Below are 15,775 nucleotides of genomic sequence, written 5' to 3'. Positions count from 1 at the left end.
GCACACAGTCTTAAAAGACACATAAAAAAGCTGAAATAAATGTGTTGTAAAGGTTAAAGACACTATTTAGTGTGACCCTTGATGCCATGACAAGAAGCAGCACAAATACTTAGAAACATCTGACATGTGTTCGATGAAACCCGGTATAAAATATAAAAAAAATAATGCAATAAATCTCACATTGTCTGAACGAGGGTTAAAAACATATTAAGTGCAATTGGGGAGTCACACTAAATACAACCACTTTAGTTTATAGAAGCTGTTTTTTCCCTGAAACTTTTGTTTTTCCTGCTGTACATACTTCACATATATCCAGATCGGATCTTAACCCATAAAGACCCTGTGCTACTTTTGTGTTAGTTCCCAAATGAATTTTTCTCTCTATTTAACCTTTCTTAAATAATATATCCCCAATTATTATGATATTATCCCTCCTTTTTCCCCATTTTTAAGTATAGACTATGTATTTGTCCTATATTTAATTCACTGATCATGTAGATGGTCATGACAACTCAAAGTAGATTCGGAGGTTATTATATTAAAACAGAGAAAACTAAAAAAAAAAAAAAAAATTAAAATAAATAAATAAATAAATAAATAACAGACCTTTTCTGTAAAATCTATCATTAACTGAACATAAACCAAGTGTGTCCATCCACTGCCATTTATCCAATTCCATGGGTATTACTGGTCAATCAATGTTGTAGAAGATGATGACGTTTCCACGGTACCTATGGAGCCTCTGAACGTCCATGAAAAGATGACAAACTGCACTTTACACCAATTATTTACATGGATTGGTAGGATTAATGGATCAACAGTGATTCAATATCTTAGGTCAGTAGATTTTGTTCGCTGGTGGCTGTTTGGGTCCTTATGGGTTCATAGAGAGACTGAGAAACGCATACAGGGTGGGGAAGCAAAATTTACAATATTTTGAGGCAGGGATTGAAAGACAGTGTATGACCAATTAGTTTATTGAGAGTCATGAGAATTTATTTGCCACAAGAAAATTGACATAATAGAAAATGTTTTTATTCTATGTGTCCTCCTTCTTTCTCAATAACTGCCTTCACACGCTTCCTGAAACTTGCGCAAATGTTCCTCAAATATTCGGGTGACAACTTCTCCCATTCTTCTTTAATAGTATCTTTAAGAAAGTCGACATTGCTGTGTGATGTTCTATTGGTAGCATGTTCTAAAACGCCCCAAATAGCAGAATCCAGAGGTTTTAGATCTGGGCTAGAAGGCGGCCATAAACATGATTCCCAAAAATTGCTAAAGTTGGATTTGTTGCTGTTGTCAACAAGTGTTTTAGTGTTCTTGTGTAAGATTTTAACTTCAAATCATATTTTACTGCATTTCTAACGGTCTTGTTGTCTACCTCAAGTTCAACTGCCATTTTTCTCATGGATTTGGTTGGATCCTTTAGGATTTTGGATTTGAGAGCTTTAATAAAAGCTTTGGTACGTTTTTTTGTTGCTTCCTCCACTTCCAGACTTTCTCGTAATAGTTTTGCTCATAGTCATTCTCTTCTTTCCATTATAAACAGTCTTTATGGACACTCCAACTATTTTTGAAATCTCCTTTGGTGTGACGAGTGCATTCAGCAAATCACACACTCTTTGACGTTTGCTTTCCTGATTACTCATATGGGCAAAAGTTTCTGAAAAGGTATGGATAATAGTGTTAGGTATGATTATGACATCAATATATGTTTGGTTTCAAAACAATTGACGTAGTGCCTGCTGAGAAAAAACAACTAAATGTTCATTGTAAATTTGGCTTCCCCACCCTGTATGTGTGGTCATTAGAACTTTACTATACTTACTTTACTTTACTTAAGCTTACTTTATTTTACTTTACTTAAGCTACTGCCTCAACATTTCAATAACATTTTTCCTTTCAACACTGAAATCCACAAGTAGTAGTATCTCATAGTAGCTGTCTTATTAGAGCATCTTTTGCTCGTACCAGTCAGCCTCAGTTTAGTGTTCTATACCTAGGACCCAAAATATAGAATAATCTGCCAACTTTTCTTACGGAGCTTCCTCAAATTCAGTTTAAAAACGCTGTGAAAACTCTGCTCCTGAGTGATTGTAATTTTCCACATGGGATACATTTCTAAGTTTGGTATGTCGTGGAATTGTATTTGTTGAAAATGTACTTTTGTGCAGCTTGCAAATATTTTTTTTTAGATTTTTAATTGTAGTTGTGAATAACCTTTGAAATCTGGAGGTTGTTAAGCCCTCTTGTTAAGCCCCTTGAGGGTTTTTGGCAACCATCCATCACAATTTTTAACCAACATGCATTATATGTATCTTTTTGACTATGTGAAAAATAAATAAAAAAAAAAAAATACTAAAAACCAACAAACCTAATGTTGACATAAGACTTTTGCACTGTAGTGTATAAGTCCGAACACTGACTTAAAGCAGTGGAAAGTACATTAAGACAGAATCAATAAGTGTCCACTATGAACTGCATGGATTACAAATAAAACCTGTTCATATGGACACGAGGATGTAAATTTAATATATACTGGAAAAATGTGAAACGTTCCTTAAAATAATTCATACTATATTTTCGACATAATTTTCAAACAGGCATCTAGAATGAGATCACTGTACTGTTTTGTAGCTGCAGTTGTTTACAGGCTGTAGTGTCTTCAGTCTCACTGCATCCTTTATTTCAACTTTAACTTTGATTGCTGTGCTGCAAAAGACAAATCTTTATTGAAGAGAAATTACTCTGCATCATTAATCTAACGATGTAAGTAATCTCTTTCATTGGGAATCTATGCCCTATCTATCAAAACTTGACTCTCCTCAAATAAACACGGTGATATTTTAACGCTTGTAAAAGAAACACTACGTAATATTCTCTCTTAAATGCATCAGTCTGGCCATTAAATTGCAGTTGAAAAACACAAGAGGGCAGAGTGGTGTGTTTTGCTCCAGTCCAAAATTGTGCAAATTAACTTTTGAATGAACAGCTTAAAAAAAAAATAATAATGTTTTCAGTGGTTAAACAAGGAGCAGAATTTATGAAGTAAACGGAGCAACTGCAGTATATGAATAGATAAATAAATAAAATAAATGAACTTTGATACCTTCAATATTCTGTTTTAGCTTCATCTTCTCATCCGATATTTCATTATCCTCTATCACCTGAGAAAGGATAAAGTGTTGATTAAAGCACGGTGACTGCATTAATAATTAGAACAGCTGGTTTACTCATTTTTTCCATTTGCTGAGACACTAACATTTGCATCGTGGGATGTGTAGCGGTCCGCCTGGATGGCCTGGAGCTGGTTCGCTGTGACCCTCAGCTTTTCCTCCAGTTTCTGGATCTCGTCTCGGCTCTCCTCTTGGGCCTTTTGCAGAGCCTGGTAGTCCATCATCTTCTTCTCTGATAGCTCCAGCCTCTCTCTCAGCTCCTCTGTGCTTTTGTCCTGCTCCTTCTGAAGCTTCTCCATCTCTGCCAGCCTCTGCTCTGCCTTCTGGAGCTTATCGTTGGCCTCCTCCAGGGCGTGCTTCCCGGCTTTCGTGTCCACTTCGGTCCTCCATGTCTGGTTTCCCTCGGCCAGCTGGTTTCGGGCCTCCTGAAGGCGAGCGCAGAGGTCCTCGTGTTCTTTGGACAGAATGGCGGCTTCAATCTTATGTTTGGCCTTGAGGTTCTCCACCTCCAGCTGGTGCTCCATCTTCAGGCTCTCCAGAGAAGCTCTCAGCTCCTGGGCGTCCTGCTCTTGTCCTGCTGGAGAAGCATGATCACCACTCAGCGTGGCTCTCAGTTCCTCCACAGAGCGCTGGTGATCGTTTACTAAAGTGTCAAATTTGGCCTGCAGAGACAACGAAGAACATTCATCATGAGTATCTTACCCAAATGGGCCCAGCATGAACAATGCATTAACATTCAAGCAACATTTTCATTAAAGGCTAACTTCGGCCCCAAACTTCCCACTGTATAATTCTGAAAAACCTTAAAAAGTGGACAAGAAACTGGGATTTGTGAGGCAGGGGCTGTTCAGTGACACCCTGAGGCCGGACAAAAACACAGCGACACAAAAAAACAAGGCACCATATCTTTAGCCGTATGAGGGTCTGAATGGGTTAGTTTGGGTTGTTTTTACAGCTGTGGACAAGGACAGCAGCAGTAGTAGTATTATTTTACCAATCCAAAAAACAGACTCTGGTTTTAAATGTTCAATATGGGGACACTTCCTTCTTATTTTCAGGGTTCATACACATTTTCATGGTCAAATACAAGCGCTTTTCAAGAACTTTCAAGGGTGATTTTCACATTTTTCCAGCACAGCACCTTATCACTAGGGTAAAATACATATCTACAGGAATATATATACTCATGATTATTTTTTTCACTTTTTATCACAATGATGTAAATTGTATTATGCTATAAACATCTAAAATTATGTTTAAATAATAGCAAATACTTAAGAAATTAAAGGAGAATGCAAAGTTTTATTAAAAAAAAGGGAAGCTACTTGGCGTTCATCAGTCACACTCACACTGAGCCAAAGATTAAGATGAAAAGGTACCTAGAGTCGACCTAAGAGCACCCGCTAATTTTCTTTTTTGACATAGTTTTATTTTTCAAAATGTACCACCTTTCTGTAAGTAGCCTTGGCTTTCCATTTAACCTGGCAGAGTTAATATTACAAATAAATAGATAAATCACATCAGAGAGTTATAATTGCAAGCACTTTCAAGTTGCTGCTGCTTTTTACTTTAACAGTTTACTTTTATCACATGACTTTGGCATTTACAGTAAAAGCATTAGTTTGTATCCAAACTAATGGACCAATACAAGGTGTTCTGTGATGTAAGATTAGTGTTTGTCATAGGTCTGGTGGTTTTTGGAGTAATATGAACTGAAGAAACTCCAGGATGAAACTGAAGCTGTTCAGTTCCCGTCAGAAAATATGTGTGGTTTCAAAAACTCCACAGGCGTCTAAGCAGTGAGTTTTTAAATTCACTCATTCTTTATATAAATGTGAAATTGAATCAAGTTTATGTATGTAGAATCTCTATAAATCATTGCCTACTTTTATGTTAGTTCAGTTATTATTAATTATTGACAATACTGAAATGTTTGAATCTTTTCTTTATTTGTTGTGATATTATTTGGGTATGAACTAAAAATACTAATTATAATTTTAGTATTTGGTGATAAAGTCTCTTGCAAAAGAGACAAAACATTTTCAAGAGCAAAACCAGTCCAGTTGAACTTTGAAAAACTACTATGGATGAACGATGACTTGGGACAAATATGACCCAAACTAAACATTTCATGGTTTCAAGGTTTTTCTTTATTTTCAGTTTATTGTCAACAGTGTTTAAATTAGGGCTGTCAAATGATTAAAATTTTTAATCAGATTAATCACAGCGTTGCTGTGGATTAATCACGGTTAAATATCATTCATTTTTTATCTATAGTAATTTCATTTCATTTTGCATGAGCAAACAGACTCAAGAAAAAAGAGAATATATATGCACTTAATGTGTTTATTAAACACCTTCAGTAGTTTAAACAAAACAACTTGAAACAACTGTTCCGTCTTGGGTTTTTTTGTCCTCGTATTTTTATCCACAGGACCAATGTGCTGTTTAGCATCTTCCATCTTTATGGGTTGGTTCTGCTGCCTGTCACTACCGGATCAACTGACCATTTGTTCGTGCGAGACGCTAACTCTAGTTGGACAAACTGCCCAAAATACGTTGGCAGAGACGTTCAGAGTCATTCTCTGTTGCAGATTTGATTAACTGTGTCAAAATTTTTAATCAGATTAATCATGATGATGGATTCATCTGTTAATGCATTAATTTTGACAGCCCTAGTTTAAATCTTTTGCTTGTTTTTCTGTGCAGCCCAGGAAGAATAGCTTCTGCTGCAGCAATAACTAATGGGAATCCTAAGTAAATAAATCAAATAAATTCTAAATTCATTTAAATTCACAGAATAAATACCTTCCAGGAGTCCATCATTTCCATGTTTTCCTTGTTGGCCTGTTGGACTTTCTGTTTCATCTCGCTGATCTCCTGGTTCTGTTTCTCCACCACCACCTTCATGGACTCCATCTCCTGCTGACTCGCCGCTAACGCTGCCTCATATTTCTCCTTTAACTCACTGCTCTCCTTGTAGTGCTCACGGCCCACCGTCAGCAGCTGCTCGCGTAGGAGAACGGTTTCCGTCTGGGCGGCGGGTGCTGCTTCGCTGTCGTTGGCTTGGTGCGAGTCGGGGCCTCTCAGCTGAGCCTGGAGGTTCTCGATCTCCGCTCGCCTGAGGCTGAGCTCCTCCTCCAGCTGCATGATACGACTCTGCTCCTCAACTGTAGTTTGCTGATGAGGAAACACAACATCTGTCAGTGCTATTGAATGTTTATCTGACCAAAGGGTGATGAAAGTGACAAGTGACGCAGCCTGCAACAAAACGTCATTCCAAAGAAAAGACAGCGCTGGCTTTATGAACAGAAACAGGCGTCAAGAAAGGGAAACCCCTGAAGGTCCTTGCAAAGCTTGAAATAGTGGAAAATATACAGTGCAGTTAAATTACATTAAGTATGTGGACAGTGACAGATTGCTTTGCTCCTTACTGCATGAAAAAATCCTGCATTATTGCCATTTTAAATTGTACAACCCACACTTCTGACATCTTTTCACTAAGTTTTCTTTACAGTGTCGATACAGAGCACACTTTACAGAAGCTCTCCACCATAATGCAAAGGCCACGGAGGGCTAAACTGTGATTTTTCAGTTTCAAAAAAAGCCCTGAAGCCAATGAAATAAAACACATTCTCAGGCCAACAAAACTTAACCAAACTATTTTTTTTTTTGTCTGGACGGCTGGAAAGGACTTGTTGTCCTCTAGAGAACGATGGAGCTGACAGCTGAATAATGCACAGGCTGACTGAAGTGATTTCTCCCTCCTGCAACATCAGTGTACCTGAGCCTTAAGTCAGGAAATAAAGTTTATCCAGTATTTTGTTTTCGTCACACTTCATTTACCACCCTCTAGTAATGTACGTGGAATGTGCAACAGATATTTTAACTCAATTCATGGAACAGAACAAAATGGAAATAAAATATCGATCCTAATAAGTTTAAGTGTAGCTTCACAACAAAAACAATGGAAGAAATGACTGTGTAATATGATAGATGAGGCTTGCAGAACCAAATCTAGCACCAAATAATAATCCTCCACATCTGTCCTATTACATTTCAATCTCAGTACTATTTCCACCCTCAGGAGGCAGCTGTATTCAGTGAAAAAGCTTTAATAAACCTAAATCACTCTATCCACTGAATAGAGTTTTTATTCATCAGTTCAGATGTGCACTGTTCTTTTTAAGCTAAAAGTTTTTATCTGTTTTATCTGCTTGTCTGTTTTATCTGTTTTATCTGATTTTTGTTTGTTTGTCTCATGCCTTCTGCTGTAATGCTTTTAATGTTTTATGTAAAGCACTCTGAATTATCTTGTACATGAAATGTGCTATATAAATAAACCCGCCTTGCCTATCCAAATGGCAGCTATTGAATATGTTCTTAACACAGAGGCTTTTCCTTATGATTACAGAGGTTAGACAGATCACAGAAGGCATTCTGTGCACTGCCTGAGCCAAAGTAATGTAAAGTCAATTTGGAAACGCTAACTAAATTAGGATCCAATGGCTGTAGTCGGCCAGTTGTTCACTTTATATATGCTCTATGTTTCTATATACATTACAAAAATATACATTACAAAAAAAAAGATCTAAAATGATGTGTGCCAAAGTTTTTCACAAATCTAGAGGAAATGTGTAAATGCAAACAACACCTAACCCCTCAGAAAACCCATGCTGCACAAATCAAAACCTTACCGAATGTATTTTTCTCATTTCTAGTCAAAATATCTCATCACACTTAAAATAAGACATAATCACCTAAAGAGTTACTTTTCAGTGAGATATAAGAACTTATCTTTAGACAACAGAGGTTGAAAATCTTATTTTAAGAAATCTTACCACGATAATTTTCACTTGCTCCATTGGCAGATTTTTTTTTTTGCTAAATTCAAGATTTTTTTTGTTTAATTCAAGCAAAAAAAATCTGCCAACGGAACAAATGAAAATGATCTTGGTAAGATTTCTTTAAATAAGATTTTCAAGATCTGTTGTCTAAAAATAAGTTCCTATATCTCACTGAAAAGTTACTCTTTAGGTGATTGTGTCTTATTTGAAGTGTGATGAGATATTTTGACTAGAAATGAGAAAAATACACTTGGTAAGATTTTGATTTTTGCAGCGCACAAAACCCCCTGATTTTAAAATTCGTTTAAACTAATGTTTTGTCCCCAAGCCCTATGTTCCTGGCCTTTTATCTCCTGTCATACATGCAGTCATGAAGTGCTGCTTTTTAGATCAAAAACAAAGATGACAGAACATTTGCACCATCTGTAATCTTTCAAAACATCTTCCCAGAAGGGATCCAAGAGTCTATTTCATTTCAGGTTCTTCTAAATAAGCTTTAACATCATGGGAGGGAGATGACTCCTGTAGATGAATGTATCCATGAAAACGTTAATGACGTTAAAGTTTGGATAGAACACTTTCTTTAAACTGAACAATAATCCTTAACCTACTGAACCTCCAACATAGTACCAACAGAGCTTAAGGCTAACAAACTTTTGACCCTCCGAGAATGTGGGAAAGTAAACAAAAGCTTCCCTGGCTAAGGCTAATGATGTTCATTTTGTCTTCTGTTTATGTAATTATACTTTTCTTTTTTTTTTTTTTTTAGGTAACATCTAAAAAAACTAGACCTTGTCTGAACAAAAAAAAAAAAAAGTATAATTAGCTTCCCTGGCTGTTATATTTCTAAAATTCTGCACCATCAAAATAAAATAATTGGGCAAACTGGGTGGAATACAGTTTCCGTTGCTTTTAATCGAGGTGTATGTAAAATGTCTGATCTGTCCTGTAATTTAAGTATCATTTAAGTATTTCATACAATAAGTGACCTTTTCAACCATCACATCTGGAATATTTTCAATTGTCCATATATTTTTGGCCATACGGTGTAATTTCTGTGTTTTATTTCAGAGGCTCAAAGCGCTGGCAGCACAGTGTGTATGAGCATCCAAACAAACCAATTACACTGATTATATGATACAGCTCGTCTCATATTTAACTCGACAGCTCACACTTAAACACTATAGTCACTGTATCACGTTGTTTTGAAGTAAAGAGACAAAGCAGCATGTGTCACTGTCCAAATATTTGTGCAGCTCGACAGTAGGTGCAGAGGAAGGTGAGTGTAGAGCGCAGCCATTGTCTGATCATCTAGAAGCAGCCAAGCAGATACAATAAAGCCAACAGCAAAACCTCCACACAGTGACATCGCACACACAAAACATCCTCCACACACTTTGATCCAATTAAAACGAAACAAGATTAAGAGAGAAGGACCTGCTGCACGGTGCAACTGATGTTAATTCCAACCATCTGGGAAAACAGTCTACTCAACAATCTAGAGTTTTACTAGTTGATTCAAATGAAAAGTGTTGTCTAAATTGCATTCAGATTGCGGCACAATACAAAAGGAATAAAAGAGTAAAAGAGTCTATGCAAGGTTAATGTCCTCGACAGCATCTGAAGTCAATCTGAAGTCAAGAATTGAAATAGCTCAGCAGCGATCAAAGCCAAAACAAGATCAAGTCTTTTTTTCACCTTGATTCTCTTACCCAACCTCAAGGATACTGCATCATGAGTGCCTCTTCCCTGTTGGCAGAAGCAGACCTTACTGCATATAGAGATCTATTCTTTCAAAGTGTTTTGTTATCTTTTGATGCTTAAAAATTGAAAGCGCCAGGCTGTACGGTTTGATTTGTGATGCCGTGGACTGTTATTGAAAGGGGCTTTCTGTGCAGAGCGACTTAAAGTGGTGTAAAGGACGTCCTATGCTAAATTCAACAACTGATGCTAAGTGGACATTAACACCATGATTTGTCTTGCATCCTTAATTAAGTGTTCGCTAATGAATACCATTAACAATTCAGCATGTTTTATGAGTAGTTAATTGCATAACTCCAACCAATACGGTGTCTCGGTCTATAAAGGAAAGGGATTTAGATGAGACGACTCTCAAAGTGCAGCTGATCCAAGAAACAACCTTTAAACCGATGGACAAATTAACATGTTAACAGAAAACAAACACCAGCTTGTGCAACAGAACAACATGGAGAAAGCTGAAGCGGTTCAACTGGCGCTGTGTTTCCTATTGAAGGTAAATTTGTCAAGGAAAAGCATTATGGATTATTGTGCAGCTCTTTATAGGGTGAGGGAAACAGATTTTCTGCAGCTGTGTTTCGGTGCAGCTGACTTTACTCTTCAGAATATGCTCATTAACTGTTTTTTTTCATGTGCATATAGTGTTAATGTGTGCTCACAGTACAAGTTACACACTCATATTCAATATAAACAACTGTGGTATCAATTCCAAACTCAAGGTCATGATGTAAAGGCTTGTAAATGCACAAAGCCACATATTTATAGCTACTTTGTCCAATATTTATAATAAAAAAGCTAATTAGCGATATTTAAAGAGTTATCATGTTTGTCTCTTTATCAAAAATGTGTAATAATTAGTATTTATTTTGACTTAATTTGACTTCTCTTTCAGTTTGTTGCTGGTTTAGTTCCACTTTCATTGACTTTCAATCAGCGTTTAAAGCTCATTAAAAGTGTGACGCTCCAACAAATTCTGTACATGCTTTGTCTGTTTTTATCCCGATTCCATGTGTGAATGGATTTGACATGCTGCCATCTTCTAGCATAAAACTTCAACACCTAAAAACAATGATCAAAAAAGATTATATCCTCCTAAAATATTAAGCGTATGTATCGTATCAAATGAGAACAATGAAAAAAACATAAAAGCATTTTTCTTCTACTTTAGTGAGAGTTATAAACGCCCACAACAGTCTCAGTTTGTTCTCATTTATTTTATTTATCAGAGGTTTTGTTACACCCTATTTATATTTTTGTCATTACTTTTTATTATTTTTAAACACATTTTGTGCTATCAGACTACTGATTCTTTTTTTTCTTTTTTTTTTTTTAAATTAAACAATGAAATGCAATGCACATTCAGCTACTTTTTTTTTTTTTGGTAAAGCAAACCATCAACCACATGTAGTGATATGTGGCAACTTTCAGATATAAATTAGAAACTTCTTTTTATTCAGTTCCTCTGTGTGCTTCTGTTTGGGTATTTTTCTTATCTTATTAAAATCCTTAGAACAAAAAGTGTTATATAAATCAATGAGGCTTTGCTTCGCATTTTTATGATTTAATTAGATTAATCTTCTTCTAATCTTGTAATTTTAACTAATATTTTAAGCTTTGATATGAGCCGTCTTAGAGATTATTAAACTGGCACTGATGTTATTGTAGATATAATCACTTTATTTCTCTGATTAAGAAGATTAATTGCAAAAATGAAGTTTGATGTTGACTGTGAACTCTGACTGTAACTTGTTTCTGTATATGAAGTTAGTAATATTAAATGTGAAGCATCTTTATTGATATTCAAACCCTAAAAGGACTCATTTCATGTGTATAGTGGAAATAAGCCTGATCACCATAAACAGCTTGACTTATGATTATCACACTACAATCAACAAAGAAGCAAACGGGTGCAGAAGCACACAGGACAGAGGCTACAGGCAAATGACTTGATATTTCCTTTCTTTTTTTTTTTTTTTTTTTTCCTTTTTTTTACCCTCCTCTTCTCTAATTCTTTCTGAAGCGCCTCTGCTCTCGACTTTTCGAGGAGCAGACTCTGCTCAAGCTGACGAATACGGGCATGTTCCAATTTCGTCTGAGTCTACAGAGAGAGAGAGACACAAAGAGGAAGACAGAGGGGAAAAAGAATGGTAGAAAAAAAGACTCAAAGAGAAAGAAATCCATGAAGATCAAAGTGAAAGGATAGAGATCAGAAGAAGAGTCAACAGATACTGATAGGACAGGGCAGGGGGAGAAATGCACTGAAACACACTCACTGTGGATACATGGATAAGATTCTTTATACCTGATTAGAATGAATATGAAAAGAGATGTCAACTTCACTCTTTACATCAACAGTAAATAAAAACATCCAATAAGGAGCCATAAGATGAGTGTTTAATCAGAACAGAACTTTCTGACAGACACAAAGGACTTCGGTCTGCTCTGAAGCATCTAAGCTGTGGGAAAAATAACAGAAGAAGAAAATTCAGTGGATACTGGCTTTGTTCGTCTTTTCAAACTCTAACAACTTTCTGCTTTGAGGTGTTCAACAGTCCTAAATCTTTTAAAGGTTCAAGTACAGTGTAAGATTTAGGGGATCTAGCTGGAAAAGTAGAATATCATATTAACAACTATGCTTTAATTAGTGTATAATCAACTGAAAGTAACGATCATGTTTTCAGCACTTTACATTGAGTCCTTTACATCTACAGTAGCTCAGAACAGAGGGATTTTTACCTCCACCAAGGAACGGAGGAGGTTATGTTTTCATCTGGGTTTCTCTGTTTGTTTGTTTGTTTATCCGTTTGTTTGACTGTTAGCAAGATAACTCAAAAAGTTATGGACGGAGTTTCATGAAATTTTCAGGAAATGTTGATACTGGCACAAGAAACAGATGATTAAATTTTGGTGGTGATTGGGGGTGGGGGGGTGGGGGTGGACTGATCTGCCTTGGCGGAGGTCTGTGCTCTCCGAGTGCTTTTCTAGTTCCTCATATTTTCCATTTTATAGAGTCATGTCCAGCATTAAGCCTGGAACACACCACCATTCTCAAAAGTGGATTGTGGTCATGTTACTTTTTGATGTTAAAGGAGATACAGGGTGGGGAAGCAAAATTTACAATATTTTGAGGCAGGGATTGAAAGACAGTGTATGACCAATTAGTTTATTGAAAGTCATGAGAATTTATTTGCCACAAGAAAATTTATATAATAGAAAATGTTTTTATTCTATGTGTCCTCCTTCTTTCTCAATAACTGCCTTCACACGCTTCCTGAAACTTGCGCAAGTGTTCCTCAAATATTCGGGTGACCACTTCTCCCATTCTTCTTCAATAGTATCTTCCAGACTTTCTCCTAATAGTTTTGCTCATAGTCATTCTCTTCTTTCCATTATAAACAGTCTTTATGGACACTCCAACTATTTTTGAAATCTCCTTTGGTGTGACGAGTGCATTCAGCAAATCACACACTCTTTGACGTTTGCTTTCCTGATTACTCATATGGGCAAAAGTTTCTGAAAAGGTATGGATAATAGTGTTAGGTATGATTATGACATCAATATATGTTTGGTTTCAAAACAATTGACGTAGTGCCTGCTGAGAAAAAACAACTAAATGTTCATTGTAAATTTTGCTTCCCCACCCTGTATATGTAGTATTCTTATGCCGAAATATTCAAATATCAGCTGAAGGAAACATTATGTGCTCAGATTAAAGAGTCCTGCAATGTATTGGATTGCAGGCATATTCTGTATTTGAAATTTAATAAATATATCTAAACAGGATTGCAGGAATATAAACTGAATCTTTTCATATCAAAGGTCCAATGTATTTCTGTGACCAACAGAGGGAAAAGTGAGTCACAACTTTTAGAGTCAAAGAAAGTAACAAAGTGATCAAATCTAGAAACACTGCTGTTGTTTTCACCACTGGATACAACTCTACATGAAAACAATAGAGTTTGATGTTAAGATGTGTATTGTTTATTTCTGGGGAGGTATTCACATAAGCCTTTTTTGGCTTCTGTCCTCTCCTGCACAATGATGTTACTTGTTTGAACGTTGATGTTTTTTAATTTTTCGCTTGCTGTTTTATGATATGCAAATAAATAAAAAAACTAATAAAAATAAATCACTGTTTTTTCTTCACAAGTGAGTTTGATTCTGAGGATTATGCTATAAATGCATTATGTGATGTTGTTATCTTTGCTGAGTTTGCCATTTGTTGATCCACAGTTCAGACTAAACTGTGACTCCATTCCAATTCCAAACAAATCTTAAGTGCATTATCGACAATGCAAACCGAACAGAAAACAGAGGTGATAAGTGGTTTTCCTATAGCTGTTTTCTGCCTAAAACAGAACTAAGCTAACAGAGCTATAATGTAAACTATCAGTTGATGCAGCACCTGAAGATTCTAAGCCACGGTGTTATTTTGAACTCTCAAAATTGCAGGCAATGAGTTTTTTATTGGAAGGTAAAAAATTGATGATCCCATAATACAGATGTGTGTAAACAATACAGTCTGTGGATACGTAGCATAGTATTCGTTTGTGGTTCTGGGACATGACTGCCCCCTTCTGTTGACAGTTTGGAACATCAATACAACATAGAGCCTCTTTCCCAGGTTTGAGTGGCTTACGGCTTATTGTGGCAATGTATTTTCTACAGAATGCAAGACCTATTTCTCATACAGAAGATAAACAATTTGGCATGAAAAGCCCAGGTGATGATGGTCAAACTGACTTCATACCAACAACGTTTGACATAAATGGCACAATTTACTGCAGTTTCCATGTCTAGCATATATCCCAGACATGATGTTCTCTTTTTGTTGCTCTAATCCTGCTTGTTATCCTTAATTAAATGTAAGATGAAGTTCTATCATATTGCTGGCCATTATAAATTGGGAATAGCTTTATAATGCAGGCTGACATTGATGCAATAGCACAGTTTGAGTACTGATGCCCTCAATGAAAAAAAACATAGAATGGAAAAATAAATACTGGCTCTACCAAGGGCATTTCACCTTCTGGATGAGTTTGTCTGCAATCTACCACTTCACCAATAGATACTACTGAATGTTACACACAGTGAACCTTTAAGGGCTCCAATGACACAGACTAGTTTCGTTTGTGTCGTTACATGGTTTAGAACATTGCTTTCCTACTGAACAGATTAATAAAGGTTTATACCACTCTACCTTCACATTAGTCTCTTCTAACTGAGGTGTTCATGTTAAGATTTTTTTGTGATTGTTATTAATATATTCTTGCCCATACAGTTGGAATAATCTTCTTTTAAGACACACTCCTCTTTTTATTGCTATTTATACACATCACCTTTGACCAGGTCCAATGATAACCTACTCAGTCCCAGTTACACTTTATCTATCGAGAATAAATTACAGCGTCACAATCCTTTTTTTTTTTAATTCTGTAAATATTCAACCATCCTGTGCAATACATTTTTACATTTTTTATATTCTTAGTTTTTACCCTTTTTTTATCTTCATATTTGTATATAGAGTTAACTGCACTGTCTTGTAGGACTATATCTGGAGTATATATTTTGCACCTTATACTTGATCTAAAATTATCTGTTTGCTGGAGAAGCACGACAGTTGTTCCTTTTTCTATTATTCTTTTTTAAAATTTTTGTCTTGTTTTATTTTTTCCCTATGTTTTGTATTATGTTTGTGTCTGAAATAAACTAAAACTAAACTAAAAGCTCTCCAACTTTGTTGTCCATTCAGTATAATGACAATAAAGGGCATTCTATTCTATTCTATTCTATTCTATTCTATTCTATTCTATTCTATTCTATTCTATATCATGAGAAGATGTAAAAATATTTTATTCCAACTTTATGGGCAACAGTGGAGATCCATGTAAACACGTTATGTGCAAGCTGTGTTTGAATTGATCTTATTATGAAGAGTAAAGAAACATGCATTTACATTTCAATGAGGTGACATCCACTTGCAAAATAATC

General features: G+C 35.9%; 1 protein-coding gene across 3 annotated transcripts in view; it reads right to left on the bottom strand.

Moving 5' to 3' along the window:
* The window catches only part of clip2 (CAP-GLY domain containing linker protein 2), a 93,435-nt gene that overhangs the window by 21,709 nt on the left and 55,951 nt on the right, over positions 1 to 15,775 (bottom strand). The window contains exons 9-12 of one of the 3 annotated variants that reach the window (XM_030154178.1): positions 11,778 to 11,882; positions 5,988 to 6,359; positions 3,266 to 3,841; positions 3,113 to 3,170 (exon numbers count right to left, since the gene is read on the bottom strand). In XM_030154178.1, the coding sequence (XP_030010038.1) occupies positions 3,113 to 3,170; positions 3,266 to 3,841; positions 5,988 to 6,359; positions 11,778 to 11,882 (1,111 nt within the window). Of the gene's footprint in view, positions 1 to 3,112; positions 3,171 to 3,265; positions 3,842 to 5,987; positions 6,360 to 9,724; positions 9,776 to 11,777; positions 11,883 to 15,775 lie in introns of all 3 variants that reach the window. The other 2 variants (XM_030154179.1, XM_030154180.1) reach the window with 2 other exon arrangements.

The sequence above is a fragment of the Sphaeramia orbicularis genome, chromosome 14 (assembly GCF_902148855.1).
Source record: "Sphaeramia orbicularis chromosome 14, fSphaOr1.1, whole genome shotgun sequence".
NCBI lineage: Eukaryota > Metazoa > Chordata > Actinopteri > Kurtiformes > Apogonidae > Sphaeramia > Sphaeramia orbicularis.
The sequence above is the reverse complement of the archived record's forward strand: the minus strand, read 5'-3'. Positions and strand labels throughout refer to the sequence as shown.